Genomic DNA, 17,186 nt, shown 5'->3' with positions numbered 1-17,186 from the left:
CTCTCTCTCTCTCTCTCTCTCTCTCTCTCTCTCTCTCTCTCTCTCTCTCTCTCTCTCTCTCTCTCTCTCTCTCTCTCTCTCTCTCTCTCTCTCTCTCTCCCTCTAAGTGTATTATATTAAAACCTATAATAAATTTTTAATAAAATTGTTTAGAAAAGGATTAACGCGGTCAGACACATAATTATTAATCTATAAATGTGATTTGAGATCTAATCATTAATTAGAAATTATAATAAATCTTATTGTTTTACTGAGTATATAAGGTATTTGCAAAAAATGTATCTTTTATTTTGAATTGTCTAAAATTCATAAAAATTGAAACATTTGCATATATTTCTTTGTCAATGTAATTTACTATAGTCCTCCATTTCACTTTCTTCTCTTCTTATATTTTTTTCTTTTCTCCTTCTCCGTTTTCACTCTTTTCTCTTCCTTTCTTTTTATATCTTTTTTTCTCTCTTTCTTGACTACATTTTTGAAACTTTTTCGTTACTTTCCTTTTACTTCTTTTTACAAGTTTCTATAATTCTTCACTTCATCATTTTTTTTGAGCAATCTCTTTTTCTAATATATATATATATATATATATATATATATATATATATATATATATATATATATATACCACAAAAATCGGTTAAAAATTCAACACGTTCACGTTTAATTTCGGATATCTGAAATATATATAAATTAAATTTTGTTCATTCTTGTATCCATTTTAATGTAAATATCATTTATATTATTTATTACAGTATAAAACATTGTACATATAACACACTTTATTCTCGTAAATTAGAATTACCTTTTTCCTCTCTCTTTCTCTATTCTGAAAATTCACTTCGTACTATTATTCTAATGATACAAGCGCAGAATAAAAATGTTATGTACTACATTTCACTCGCTGTCTTATTCTCAGTATAATTAAGTGATTACGTGACAAATGTATAATAGAAAAATAAAACAAGAGGAAAAGTTAAGTTCACAAGAGGTTAACTATTCTAGAATAAAAACTAATTCAAAATAATAGAAGATAGAAAAAAAAGTTTTACTCTGTAAATTTTACAATCTTTTAATAAAAACTTTTATAACATGTTTTATTGATATTGTCAATGAAAAATGCAAAATTAATAGGATAAATTTTGATGGGAATAAGTTACCGGAAAAGAGAAACACAGCGACACACAGCTTCTTTATTTTTCGACGATTTATTTCTGATTATTGTTAAATCTTACAAAAGAACATATAATACATATTACAGCGCTTGTGATGGTAAATCCATAAATAGACTAAACCTAATTTATTGTTATTGCGTCTATACTTAAATTAATAGTATATATGTAAAAAAAAAAATCATTGCATTCTCCCAAGAAATATTTTCATTATAAAATACATCCGACATATATTGAAGCGCATACGTCGAATATGAAATCTTACTCCTTTAATAAATAAAGTTACTCGAATAAAAGCGTCTAATATAGCGATATACATATTAAAATATCATATGAAAATCGAACAGACAAGTTGGGAGACTTACAGAGTGAATAATAGAATAACAGAATTAGCAAATTGTTCAATTATCTACCTTAATTATTAATATCCTAATTGAATTTGTAATCCATTAGCCAATCAGTTTTTAATTTTATGATAACCTTCTTTCTTTGTTCAATAGATTTATTAATATATGAAAGAATGTGAATAGGAGAGTGAGAAAAAGAGAAAGAAGGAAACCCTGTGGAAAATTCACAGGGTCCCATTTTACTATGACTTATAGAGACTCGGGATTGACAGTGTACTTGTTCATTCATTTATCAGATTCAATTATCTAATTTATTTATTTTACTTAGTGCGATCAGGCAGATCATAAATTGTGTATGAGAGAGATTCCTAACAGCTAACACCAAACTTTTCTTAACTTTTGTATCTATAAGTTAAATGTCTTATATGATCGGTATCTTCTTTTTTATATTCTTTTCAATAAATCTTGCTTATCACTTGTTTTTAACGAAATTGTCTATATTTATAATTAATAATCCTAATAAAAAATTCCTGAATGTTTCAGACTATGTGCTTCAGATTTAATAAAAAAAAATTAGTTAATAATATTTCACTTTATTGAAAAATTGCGGCTCTAAATATGTTCATTTATAGTTTAATTTTATATCTTACGAATGATCCAATAACGTATTGTGTACGCAGTACCCCGGAACACTTTAATTTATACGCGCATTTCTTTCAACTGACAACAGGTGTCATGCCGCATTATGGCATCGAGCGAACAGCAAGATTCGACGACTTGATAAAGAGAAAAATTTTTCATAGAAAGAAAAAGATAAGTATTTATTTCATATATGTGTGTATGTGTGTGTGTGTGTATGTGCGCGCGCGTGTGTGCGTGTGCGTGTGTGTATGTGTAGAATAGAAAAGAGTATTTACTTTACCGTGGTAATTTTTTAAATGTTTATATCATGGCAGTTTAATAATATAAAATTTGATAATTTAATTTACCACTTTAAGTTCACTACTCAAAGTGGTAAATTAAATTATATATATAAAAAGATATTATTATATCTTTTTTAATAATATAAAAAAGAATAAGTTATATTATAAGCATGACAAACTATATAAATGAAAAATAAATTAACATTATGAAATAGTTTCTTCGTAAAAAATAATACTTTATGTTTAAACATATATGTATTATTTTTATAAAGCAATAATAAATAAAATAGTTTATATTCAAAATAGTTTATATTCAAATAATTCATAAAAAAAAATAATTTAATGCATTTTTTATTGCTCTTATATATTTAATTCGCCGTAACATACTTAAATTGTTCTATTACTGATTCTTTTAATTAATTATAAAATCTCTTTTCTCTACAATGCGTAATCTCTATAAATATAATTCAAAAAAATTTAATATGATGAAAGAAAGACACTTCCAATTTTTTATCAAACATGGTAACACTTAAATTAAATTTCTATTACGATTTATTTTTGAGAGATCAAAAGAGATATCAAATACATAAGAATAATAAATGCTTTAATGAAAGTAAAAAGAAATATATGAAATTGTTGTAAAAAAAAAATTTAATCGTAATTAAATTTTTTCTTTATGAAAATTGTAAATCTTAAATTAAAGCATTTTGAAATTAAAAACACTCACAACCTTTTTAATTAAATATTTTTAGCCATGATTTTAATCGAAATCTAAATTAAATTTATGACATTTAAAAAAGTTTGTAGTTTATGATTATACAAAAGGTCTCGATAGTCGATCTTCTTGAGTTCCCTACGATATCGTTTTGCGACTTGACGTTTCATATATTATATAAACATTATCACGATATTATGACAACGCATATACTATGACAAATAACACCTCAACATTATTAATAATTCTTTTCCTTATCATTGTTCCGTAGGGCCAGGTTATGTTTCACGTTATCCATATCGTGCGTTTTTTACTAATTGATTGTTGCTAATTACGTCTGTTCGCTCCAGTTGCGCTTTCCGTTTTCAATCTCGTTCTTTTTCTCTTCTAAAGATTAAAATATAAGTCTATTTAGTTTAAAACTTGTACGCAAAAAGCACAAGAAAGTGCACCTCAAACAAACAGATCGTCATAGACGTAATCGTTGTGAACTTGCTTACTAAATGTTGCGCACATACAAAAATGTTACGATTATAATCTTATAAGAAGAATGATAAAAATGCTTAATGCTCGAAAAATCTCTTGTTTTCAGTCTCATTTCGTATACCAAGAAATATATTTTGTAGGATAAAAAGTATATATTCCTTGTATTAAGTATTATATCAATTAGACACACGAGGATGATTAAACAAAATATATTAAATAATTCGCATACAATTGAATCAATTATTATTAAATGCACATGATCAAGTTATCATTTTCACGAAATTGAGTTTAAATGTAGTTTCTTGGTTAATAACAATCCACAGTACATGCTACATTAAAAAAAAGAATTAATTGGATCATTAATTACAAGAATATTGAACTGTTTATAGGCAAATGTTACGAAAAAGTATGACTATTACCAAACCTTCTTTCAAATATGTTCCAATTGATAAGCACTTATTTATATCTCTATAAATATTAAATATGAACTAAAATACTAATATATATGATAAAATTAAGGAAAAAAAAGTTTCTTGTCATTTTCCAAAAAGCTTGTTAGCATGACTCATGCATTTTCGTAATCGACTAATTCAATTGCTTTCTTCTTAATTTCTTTCCTTGATAAATATCGAAATCAGCAGTATAAAATCTTAATTTTTATAATCATATAGTGTCGATCTTAATTTTTCTTAAAAAATGTGTTAATCATATCAATTTTGATGTTCTATAGTTACACCGTGTCTTTAATTTTTTTTTAATTGTACATCAATTCTTGATATTTTTGATATTCTAAATATCGAGTCCTATACAAGGATCCAAATCTATTCATCTGATCATAGCTATTGACTTAATATAAAAAATATGTAAAACTCGTCAAATCTATAATAATAATAATGCACTTAAATCTCCGTATTCTTAACATATTAGGGTAGAGAATAATCTCCATCAAGTCCTCAATTTGATTTCGATGGCACATGCGCAGATTAAAAATGTCGCTGCGTTTGTTGTGCTATTAGCAAATGAGGTAATGATTACGTATAATATTTTTCATAGACAAAACATTTATTTATTCATAATCGATAAAAATATAAATGGATTGACTGATTTCCATGCCAATAAAGCTTTGAAGAGAAAGCCAAAATAAATAAAATGAGAAAATAATTGCCGTATTTCTTTCTCTCTTATTCGCGCCTGCGCGTTGACATTCGATGTTCATGATACGCATGCATACATTCGTGCATAAATAAGAAATTCCTATTTATAACTAAGAAACATCTATAATTCTCTTCTTCCTATGGCATCCTCCATCTGTCATTCTATGATCGAATGATCCATTCATGGTCATATGATAAAATATGATAGCATGTATATATATATATATATATATATATATATATATATATGCTGTCATATTTTATATATATATATATATATATATGCTGTCATATTTTATATATATATACATATATATATATATGCTATCATATTTTATATATATATGCAGTAGCACAAAGGTGTTAAGAATACGGAGTTCATAAATGTTATAATAAATATAGAGAAGTTAAAAATAGATATTAAGAATATGAAGATTCATAGATTTATGAATGAAATATTTAAGAGAGAATTGGCTATGTAAATAAATTTAATATTTTAATTTATAATATTTTAAAAGTTACAAAAAAGCAATATTAAAACAAATATTATGTAAATTTATATCAAAATTTTAAAGTTATCCATAGAACTGAGCGAGCAGAATTGGCAGTGTACAGTATTTAATCTGGAGACATGGTAGTATCTCGGCGCTAAGACAAGCGCATATTTTAACCGTAATCTTGTAAAAGGCTATAAAAAAATACACAAAGAAAAGTAATTTAAAGAGTACATTGATATCAAAACGTTTAAATTATTCTTAAAATTAAGATAAATGGAACTAGTAGAAAAATGGAGATAATTATTATACTTTATAGTCATAAATAAACAATTAAAAAATCTGCTGTCTAATTTCTCTATCAAAATTTTAATATTTATTCTAAATTGTATGGCAGTATTTCTGGCAATTTCTAGCATTTTGTAATTATATTGATATTTGGAGCCGTTGTATAGCTGGACCCATCGTCTCGGTCAAAATTAGTTGAATATAATATAATGGACTATGATCTAAATGGTAGTATGTAATCACGCAAGCGAAATAGTTAACGAGAAACGGCAGTGTGCGCGGTATTTTTTAATGGTATTCTTATAATACACATCTTCTTTGGTATTTTTATAATACACACATTCAGTAAAACTACGCATATATATACTGTACAAATACGGGAATGACAGTATGTAAGAGAGCGCATTTGAGCTCGAATTAAATTCGATCAATACGTAAAATAAAACGCTATATGCAACTTTATTATTTTTAGACTATCATTTTGGCTTATGTTGAAAAAGACACGTAAACATGTAAATTATTGCGAACATAAAATGTTGCATCTCGTTATAGTTGGCCCATTAAACTCTGCATAACAAAAAAAACACGTTTGAAATAATGGTGAACGTTTTTATCATATTATCACGTCAAGTACACAAGAGATTTTTAAAAAATTATCAAACTTTAAAAATGACATGCAAATGCAGCCGCGTTTTGGTACTGGACAATTGTGATTTAACGATCCCGTCCATCGTGATGCATTATCGATATGCAATCACGTTCGTGCAACATTTTTAAAATTTGGACTGTTCGGATGCTTTAAAGAGACTTCATACAACAAACGATAACTATAAGTGCTTCGAAAAGCAGTTTTGAAGGTACGTCTCTTGTCCAGTTAGTTTCCTACGTAAGTGTTCACGCGCCCGCACACACATACACACATACACACACACACACACACACACACACAAACATAAACATACACTTTCTTTCACGTCCCGTTTCGTTTATGTGTACGATTTTCCATTCGCTCACTCGAGCATATCGGGACGCCAAATGGCATTTATATCGCTTTAGTTTTGAACGCTTAGCTGCTTCTACGTGAAAAAAAGTATAGCTAGCAATAGCAATGAGGCAACGAGGACGGACTGACCAGCCTGGACCGAGATCGAACCAGAGCTGAACCAGCTGGAGCCCACGCGGGCGTTTTCATGGCGGCTGGATGGTTGTTCGGAGGCCATCAAATCCTCACGCTGCGGGCATGGCAGTTCTTCTACCTTCAAATCGAATAGATGCTTTATACAGCACTTCCTATCCTCACGATTGTTCTGTAAATTAAAACCAAAATGGTCTACGTAGAATCACTCAATCGATAGAAAGGTTTAAACGTTTTGATCAAACGAAAGGTAGATTTATAACATATACGTGCATGTGCAATAATTTTGTTAGATTAATAATGTGCAAAAAAAAGTTTTAATTACTTTTATTATATTATTTTAAGATATCTGATTCTAAGTTATAGAATTATTTCCAAACATAAACAGAATTTTGTGCTGTAGATATTTCTTTTTAATTTAACATATACATACAGAAATTAAAAAAATTATTCAAAAATATAAAATGTATTTTATGTATTATATATTTTTCTTTATAATTTTAATAATATATACATAATTTAAAAAAATTTTTTTTATAATGCTTATATCGGTATATTGTTTGTATGCTTCTATATCTTCATCGTTTCTTGTAAAAATTCTATACTTGCGCATAATATAAAAAATATAAAATGAAAAATCTGACATTAAGCTCAACTTGATATATAATAAACTTGATATATAATAAAAAAATTTTTTTTAGTGTTAATTTTAATCTCTTCTAGTGTTAATTTTTTTCTAAGCATAAAAATATAAAAGTTTAAATCACGTTTTAATAGTAATTAAGATTAGCAATTAAGATATAATGTAAGAAATTAATTTGATCAAGCAACTATTTATAAGATTATTCCAAGAGGAATTTCAAAAAACCTGATTACATGTATCTATCATTTATATGCAATTAACAAATCGAATATCTTACCTTGCTATGAAAATTCGATGAATTTTCGTCATCGGATTCATCGAAATAACCACCACTCTCAGCCTCATCATCCTCGTTATCATAATCTCTTGAATTATTATCGACATATTCGTCTGTAACACAATACAATAAAATTTCGTTAAAAAAAATAAGAAATGTCAAATATTATATCAAAGAGATCTCTCTCTCTCTCTCTCTCTCTCTCTCTCTACGATTCTATTTTTGTTTAATGTATGTATCTTAATTATTATAATTAATCATGAAATATGTTTGCAACTAATAAAGATCTATCAGTTTAAATACATTTTTCCAACATTGTAAAATATATTTACATATACATGTAAAACAATTTATACGTACAAAAGAAGTAATTACCCAGAAAACAATTTAGAGAAAGAGTCTAAATTCGGAACATGTAATGTTATATATACACGTCTAAAATATTTTGAAATCTCTTTTATGAGAACTATAAGTCTAAAAGACGTCTTATAATACGTCTCATGTTTCGATTTCGGACTTCGTGTTATTTGATATTTTATTTTTAACTTTTGTTAGCAAGTATAAATGAAATGAAATTAATTTCTGTGCCTATTTATACATGTAACAGATAAAATTTATTTTTATGTCTCTATGTTGAGTATATTTTATATTTTCAACACAAAAATGAAATAAGTTTCGCTGAAAGCGTTCGTATTAGCGTGTATTCACGCATGAAGCAAAACTTACCGGAAATCTCGGGCGGCTGATTCCTCTCCCGGTCTTCCCTGTTGATCTTCTGCGTTACATTATTGCTTTCAAGGAAGCAAGTGAGCTCCTCCAGGGCATCTCTCAGTTTCGTGTTCTTCGTCTCGTTTCGCAAGCCCCAGATCCATGTGAGTTTGCAGTCGCAGATCAGATTGTTTTCTACGCAAATAGGATGATGCACTTTGATCAGTCAAATCTTGCTACTTTGATCGTTAATATCACTTCAAATCGCCGCAGGTAATTTAATATCCAACTTAAAATTGCAACTTAGAATAACTGTCTCTTTTTAATTATAATCTTCTAAATTATTGTTTCTTAAATTTATTTGTGAGATATTTAATCTAATTTTTATTTAAAATTATTCTTTAGCAGACGATAAGTTTAATCATTTCTTTCACAGTTTCTTTCGAAACTTTCAAATAGATGCCATATTAAAAATAATAATCTATATAAGTACTTACCGCTTAGATATAAGTAGCCGTTAATTTCGTAGAGATTGGTCATAATTGGTTTAACGTTGTCAAAGGTCACGGTCTTCAAAAAGTTATCTCTCAGATCCAAAAAGTTAATGCCAGGTGCACCAGCCAAGAAATTTGGTGGCAATGATGTTAGCTGATTATCGTTAAGTTGCAACCTCTGGAGATTGCGCATGCTGTCAAATGCTCTTTCGCGTATGAGTATGATCTGATTTTGATCGAGCTCGAGTTCGACTAGTTCCGACATCTCGACGAAGCTACGTTCGCCAAGCAAGTTAATCCTATTGCCGCGTAGATTAAGACGCTTTAGATTGCGCAGACCGTAAAACATATCGCGCGTGATAATACTGATCTGGTTGTTGCTCAGTTCGAGCTCCTGTAACGAGCCCAGGAGCTTAAACGCCTTGTCATGAACAATGGTAATGTTGTTGTGGTTCAAGTTCAGCTTGCGCAAGTTTGGCAAGTTTACAAATGTGTCTCTGTAACAAGTATATAAAACCATTGTGCATATCATGTGTATATATTTTACTGTGTTCGTTAATTAAATGAAATTTTATTTCTTAATTATATTAATTATTGTTCTCATTAGTCAGTATTCACATTATTAATTATTTGTGCTTTTTGTATTGTGAATTTATTATTAAGTGAATAAATATACGCGTAATAAGATGTTTTATATATATATATATATATATATATATATATATATACATATGTACACAATATATATTAATTAGAAAACGTTACAAAATTATATAATATTAATAATATAATATATTAATCATAAATATATAATGTTATAAATATAAATATCAAAAATATTGTCACTGTTAACAATAATAATAATAACAATTTTTATTATCTAAAAGTTTGAGTTAGTATTGTAGCATCAGTTTTATGCATTAAATCTTTATACTTTTAATAAATTACTACTTTTATTGATGTGCATGTATTATACATGCACACGGCCTTATCGCTTATATCGAAAAATTTTTTAACAATATGGCATTTATTATCATATTAAAATAAATATACATAAATATTCTCAAATAAAATATCATTACAATACATTTCATTAAATACAAAATGTATTTAATATCAAAATGTGTAAAAAAATTAGACTTCATAGCATAATCATTCAATAATTTAATTGACGTATTTTTCTAATATCAATTTGTAGAAAAAACAAATTTAAATAATAATTAATATGTTCTTCTTTTATAATGTTTTGTAAAAGTATATTAATTTGCTTTTATGCATTTTATCCATTTTTATTTGAGAAACTTTCTATATAATTAGATTGTAGTTAATATTATAAATTATTAATTTCAAGCTGAAAAATAAAATAAAATTTATAATTTTCAATTTATTATTGCGATATAATAAAATATATTTTGAAACACTTCTTTTAAAAAATCTTTTTTACGTGTTTACGTATGTGTTTACGTATTTGTATAAACATTTTCTTAACATCAAATAATACAAATAGCTCAAATAGTATAGCATGAATACTGATAAAAATAAAAAATAAATAACGCAAATTTAGGAATAAATTGTAAATAACAAATCGGATTATATTTATTAGGTGTTAACAAATTCAATAAAGATTATAATGATCATCTCTACTATAATAGATAACACTATAATAGATACTATCAATTATTGATTATCCATACCTAATAATCTCGAAGATACGGTTATAGTCAAGATTTATGAAAGTGAGATTTTGCATAGCCTCGAAGGTATAATTGCTCAGTTCGACAATCATGTTACCGCTGAGATTGATCTCGACAATGCTGTTGAGATTGCTAAAAGTGTAACTGGCAAGCTTATGGAACTTCCCATGCTGGAATACGATTATGCGCAAATTCTTCAAATTTTGCAACAAATGATCGGGTACGTAGTCGAGGCTGTCCAGCTGACGCACCGTAAACGTCAATTTTTCGAGCTGGGTTTGCGATTTAAAATAATTCCACATGGGATTGGTCCGTTCAAACTTGCTCAATACCAAGCAACTGACGACACTGGAATTATGCAGGCCGTCGTTGCAGTAGCAATAGATCGGTGCCTGCTGGCCCAGAATGTCGCAGATGTTCACCTCCTTCGTCTCCTTAATGTTTTTCTTTTTGTCGCGCGTCTTTGACATCGCCAGACCTGACGACGCGAACAGGATTGTTAGCAGCAGCAGTTCAAGGATAAAGGAATTGTACAGAAACTGACGCATTATGATCCTGAAACAGAGAATTGAAAGTTTCGTTTGAATATTGCAATGCAATTATAACTCATTAATTAAGATTATCTCATAATAGGATTATTTTGGAAGATTTTAGAGCATATATTCTTTTTTTACTGATATGTAGCAATCTTTGATATTTAATTTTTTATTATGTATTTTTCTTACATAAAAAACTTTTTCTAAAACAATAATATAGACTTTCTTTCTTTTTTCCGATTTTTTCCCTTTCTTGGACGGATTTAAGTGCGAATAATGAGCAACTGATCGCTCTCGAAGCATCGAGGCGACATCGCGAAGCGATAAGGGTCGATTTTCATTGTATTTAAAGTCGACACGATACGACGCGCGCCTCCGGCTCTGTATCACAGAAAATTTGCTCGACAGCTCCATTACAAGCACGTCGATACGTAACGGCATATCGTTTCTCCATCACGAGGCTGCTCTTTAGAGAAAAATATTCCCCTCTTCCATCCATAGAGAGAACGTGTCCACATTGTCGCATCGATCGACGACATAAATAAAAATTTTTTTAGTCGAATATGTTTTATTCTTTTAAAGATATACATAATAAAATATAATTTCAAAAACTGTCAATACTCGAATAAAAATACTTCAATTTGACGTATATTATGAATTAAAATTTTGTATTTTAATACGCTGAGATTTTATATTGTACTATTTTTAAATCTTCGTGTTTTGTTTCTATCGTGCTGTAATATTTTAAATCCACTATATTCGATTGATACGGGGTAATTAACTCGAAGTAAAAAAATCTCTCTAAAACTTTTACATCACACATAAGTAAACAGACATTTTGGAATTATTTTTAGAAATTATTTTTGTCATCGCATAAAAATGTTATGTACTTGAACATTACAAATCTCTTCTTCCTGTTGTGCTTATGAATTGTTAAATTTATTAACTTGTGTTCTTTTATCAAATAAATATTGTGAGTGAAATATGAATCCCGCTGTTGTGTCAATTTTTTTATTGTATTATATTTATATTATCTGTATATCATATTGTTATAATTACTATATTTTTCATTTCAAATACTTTATTAAGATTATTATAATTTTATTATAAAAACATTATTACAAATGAAATATCTGAAAATTTTTTATCTGAATTTATTTATTATTATATTAGCTTAATATAAATTTTAATATTATTTATGAAATAATATTAATATTAATTCAAAAGTGAGTTTAATTTTAATAACATATTAATAAGTTACAATATACCTCATATCGATAAACAAATAAATAAATATTTTTGTCACGTATTTTTCAAATATAATTTGTCCAATAATATCATATATTTTCTATAAAAATCTTTCATAAATTTTAATACTGCAAAGTTTACGAAAGAGATCGATTTTAGAACAAAATAATTTGTGGAAAATAATTTACCTTAACTTCATAAATGCTAGCATATGAATAACTCCGAAGGGAAAAGCAGCATAGATAAAAATTTTCTCAGCGGGAAAAGAAAAAATAATTTCTATTCAAGCCAAGAGAGAAAAAGCTATTGCCACATAAATTAAAGGATTTTCTTGACCTAGTGAACCATCTTTTACCTAGATTATATCATATTTTATAAAAATTTTTTATACAAATTCATGGACAAAACTGGAGTCGTTGTTTTCTTAAAAAAATAAGAAGATATAATAAATGTTTAAAAAAAGTTTCTAGATTATTTTAAATAAAATACTTTTTAGATACTAAACTCTATCGGTGTATGTAAGTAATAATATAATTTTATTCATAATTTTATTTGAAGTCGACAACTTAATTGAGAGAGAAGTCAATATTTTAATAATTTTATATTTTAATAGTTTTAAATAATCATATCATTATAATTATATCTATATTTATTATAGATATATAATTGAATTCTCTAAGTCTTCGTAGCTTTTATGTTATTCTCTTTACGTTTCTTTTTTCACAATTCAGTAGAGAATCTTATCATAGTCTCGTCTATGATAAGTGAGATTTTATAAATATGGCGGCAAATGATATCGCTAGCGATGCCTTTGTCGTGCAATAACGTTTGTTCGCAAACTTCCTGAGGCCGGACGGTTTTAACGTACATGCGGCGCGTTCGCGAATTTCGCGAACTTTCCTCCTCCGTATAACTCGGCTTATTTAATTACTGTCGGGAACAGCAAGCGGAAGCTTCGACGAAAAGCCACGGGGATCCGCGAGTTCCGGATCAATTTGAGTTTTGTTCAATTTTCCTGATGGACTTCTTCCCCTCTCTCGCTATACCATCTCGTTATGCCAAGGTGTTCGCTAAATGAGTAACATATTTATTCGATGTTAAATCTATCCGCAAGGTAAAATGTCCGTTTGCATAGTGATTCTGTTTAAATTACTCAACATGAAATTTATCCATTACGGAAGAATAGAAGTAAAAAGTAAAAATCTCTAATTATATAAGATTTAATTATATTAATCTGAATGAAAATAAAATTTTAAAGTAAGTAAAGTATATTTAATTACAAAAATAAAATAATATCATACTTTATTAAAGATTTTTAACAGATAACAATAATTTATTAACCTTTTATTAAAATTTTCTCTTATAAATTTTTAATCTTTCATATACCGCCCATACTCTGGTTCCCAATATTCCTTTTTTTCAATATATTTTTATTCTTTTAACTAAAATAAATTTTTTACATTGTGTGGTATATCAGAAATATATTTTGCGATATATATGATATTTCGTGAGTGAAATAAATCACAAGACTAGCGAATATCATCACAGTGTATGCAGCCGTTACAGAACCGCTGCGGTGGATATGGTCGATGCAACATATGCAGATAATGCACGAAAGTTTTTAAACAGCGCACTTGGGATAGTCGTAATACTTTGTGAACCGCACGATAGCCGTCGCTTTGTTTCGTACTTATTTCCGATTGCGAGAGAAACTCGTCTCGGAAAGCACCGCGTGTTGCGTAAAGGCAGGTGCAAGTCCAAGACTTTGTGTAGTGTTGTCTCGACTTTGCAATATTTGCATTTAATTTTGACTATAGTAGCTACGGAGTTGCTACTACTTCGTAAAGTTGATACTCTTGTATGACGATGACAGTTGCGCTGAATCGCACAAAAACGCGTTGCATTGTCAGCATTTATAGTGATAAAGATTAGAACTCTGCGCAATTTGAAAATATTTGTTAATAAGCAATAATATGTTTTTTTTTTGCTATATTCTATGTATAAAAACAGGCCACAAATGTATAAATTATAAGTTTTTACTTCTTTAGTTATCCGAACTCGGATAGCATAGAAAGTTCAAAAAGAATTCTTTTTCTGAAAAGTTCTGAAAAGAATTAATTCTTTTGCATCTAAAAATGAATTCAGAATTGATGACATACAAATTCTTTTTGAATTCTTTTTGCTCCCTCTGTGCTATCTGAAAATAGATCATGTTTCTATTAATATTAATAAAGTGTAATAGTTTACGAAAAATAAGAGAACCTCTTTAAAAGAACTATGTTAGGCGACTTTCTTCTTAACTTTCTTCATATTTTATAAAGATATGCGCGAATTTCTATCTCAATTTAATTGATTATGTATATCTCCTCTCTTTTTCCTCTTCTCCTCGTTTCTCACTCTCCCTCTGTCGACTTTCTCGCGATAATTCCACAACATAAAGCAACATATACTAGACCACAAATAATAATGCACGAAACTGGCACTTGCCGGGCACAAAGGGTGCAACGTCCGCAACATCATGGACGAGGCAGAGACATATGAATATATGTACACCCCGGAACGTTTAATATAACTTCGCAACTGGCCGAAGTTTCGACACAGCACGATTGCCATACGTCGCACCGCGAAAATTATCCATAACACCGCGGTCCATTCAGCGCCTCTTACCGTCACGCACGCTTCGTGTATGCTAATTGTACCTTGATAGAATTCGAGTTGCGACTCGGAGAGACGAACGGAGAGAGTACAACACGCGTGTGCAAAACACGAGTTGTTTATTTCGAAAGTTATACGAGTAGGATGCCGACGAATTTAACCCTCCGCTCGGATAATCTGAACCCTTTTTAATTTTCTATTGTAACATTTTCCACACGTTAAATTATTTACATCAAAAATAATATAAAACATTTACACTTAGTATTATACATAATTTCGTAAATAAGAACAAATGCAAACATATAAGAAGTATTACATATTTGATAACGTTCCAAAAGGTATGAACGTGGACTATTTAAACATTACCACGGGCATTACCGTAAAGTAAGTTAGTAATAAGGCTTGTTCGAATAAATAGAGTTTCAATTAAGTGATATGATTTTATTAATTTACCACTGAAAGCTACTTTAGAGCCGCTTTAAAGCCACTGAAGATATTTTAATATAGTGCTCATACAGTGGCTACAACAGTGGTACTAATACAATGCAAATTAAAACAGCTTAATAAGTTTAATTAAAATCGCGCGTAAACCCAGATACCCGTATTATTCGACGATGAATTCGCAATTGCAGAGAGAGATTCGCAAAGGATGGCATCCAATCAACGTCGAAATGTGGTGCAATCGGAAAATTCTCGTGGTACAGCGATGCGTTACAGGAATTGACTCGTATTTCTATGGCTCTTGCGCATAAGCATGATTCCATTATGCTAATTACATTCGACTATGATATAGGTAATTAATAATTAGATCGGAAGATATTTTAGCAATTCATACATGAAAAATTTTTTTCTGATAAAGATACCATAATGCGTAATTCTTGTATAAGAACCCCAGGACACATCCCGGTATTATATGGCGCGTAATATCGGGTAGTCGCCTATAGCGATGGAGCCCTCCACTCGATCGAAGCGCGCGCGTATCGTGCTTTTATGCTAATGAATGACGGCGCGATTCGAGCTTTATTATAGGCCAGTACATCCGCACTATGCAAAAGAAGGACGCAATACGTTTTCGGAACGCTCGGATGCAAATAAAAGCAGAAAAAGTGGACGAAAAGAGGGAGCAACCCTCTCACGTGACTACGATCTAGGGAGAAAACCACTGTATAACTGCGGCGGCAGCTTCTTAAGATTATGCCTAGACATGATCCCGCATAGATCGGGACTTGGGTAGACAAAGGGGGGGGGGGATGAAGATAGGGGAAGAGAGCTGAATCTAGCTAGTGTATGCAAATCCCCCTCGTGGCAAACTGCTAGACATTTGCATAAGCTTACAGATAACGACGCGTTAGAAGTAGAAGCCTTTCCTTTGGATTCGTTTCTACCATCGAGCTCTTCTAACGAAAGAGCTGGGACGAACGAAGAATCGATTTTTCTAACGTGCAAGCCGATCCTGAGCGACGTCCAAGAGTGATTTCACGGGCGGAAAATCACAATTTCTTAAATGTCTCGAAAAATTGATCAAATACCATATCGGTATGGGAATTAGGATCATATTTTATGACGACGACAGCGACGAGGACGACGCCTCTGCACCTCATCGACCTCTTTTCGAGCTTCATGTTTTTTACTGCATATCGCGGAAGAAAGCAGAGAACGATGGTAGCTGAGAAAAAATCGAGAACGCCCTTATCGATAATGGCGTGTGTCGAGAGCGGCTGTAAAGGCAGTTCGTTTATCGAGAGGGGAATACTGGAGGCACCTGGACTGGATGTATAGTTTGACATGCTGGAGCATATGACGAGCCCTTCTTCGATCGAGAAAGCAAATATGGGCGAAAACTCGAGCCGTTATGGTGTCAAAATTCAAACATCACAGTGATCGAGAATGTTAGTGGTATTCTAGAAGAACAATTTTCTATCTTATGCGCACAAAAAAAACAGAAGCTTGTTATCAACGAAAAGTTTCAACTTTTTTCTCACGATTTATACATCTCTTATTAATCGAAATTTTACAAAAAATTTAGATTCAAAAGCTTTATAAAAACAAGAACAATTTTATATCTTAAAAAAATTAAAAAGTTTATTTGATGTAAAAAATTAAACTTTTTTTTTAATTTGTTCTCTCTTTCTCATGTAATTTCTATTGCTGATATTAATTAAAGAATTATAAAAACACGAATTTTATGCTTATGAATTACTGAGTTTTTAGAAGAGTTTT

General features: G+C 29.6%; 1 protein-coding gene across 2 annotated transcripts in view; it reads right to left on the bottom strand.

The window, feature by feature from the left end:
- Positions 1 to 6,034: 6,034 nt before the first annotated feature.
- Con (leucine rich repeat protein connectin) overlaps positions 6,035 to 17,186 on the bottom strand; it is a 137,407-nt gene continuing 126,255 nt past the window's right edge. For both annotated transcript variants that reach the window (XM_011066772.2, XM_011066771.2), the window contains 5 exons: positions 10,528 to 11,082; positions 8,837 to 9,330; positions 8,358 to 8,534; positions 7,632 to 7,744; positions 6,035 to 6,883 (listed from right to left, as the gene is read on the bottom strand). In XM_011066772.2, the coding sequence (XP_011065074.1) occupies positions 6,653 to 6,883; positions 7,632 to 7,744; positions 8,358 to 8,534; positions 8,837 to 9,330; positions 10,528 to 11,075 (1,563 nt within the window). In that variant the 5' untranslated portion in view covers positions 11,076 to 11,082 and the 3' untranslated portion in view covers positions 6,035 to 6,652. The remainder of the gene's footprint in view (positions 6,884 to 7,631; positions 7,745 to 8,357; positions 8,535 to 8,836; positions 9,331 to 10,527; positions 11,083 to 17,186) is intronic.

The sequence above is a fragment of the Acromyrmex echinatior genome, chromosome 4 (assembly GCF_024713525.1).
Source record: "Acromyrmex echinatior isolate Ae372 chromosome 4, ASM2471352v2, whole genome shotgun sequence".
Classification (NCBI taxonomy): Eukaryota; Metazoa; Arthropoda; class Insecta; order Hymenoptera; family Formicidae; genus Acromyrmex; species Acromyrmex echinatior.
This window is presented reverse-complemented; position numbering and strand designations above follow the sequence as displayed.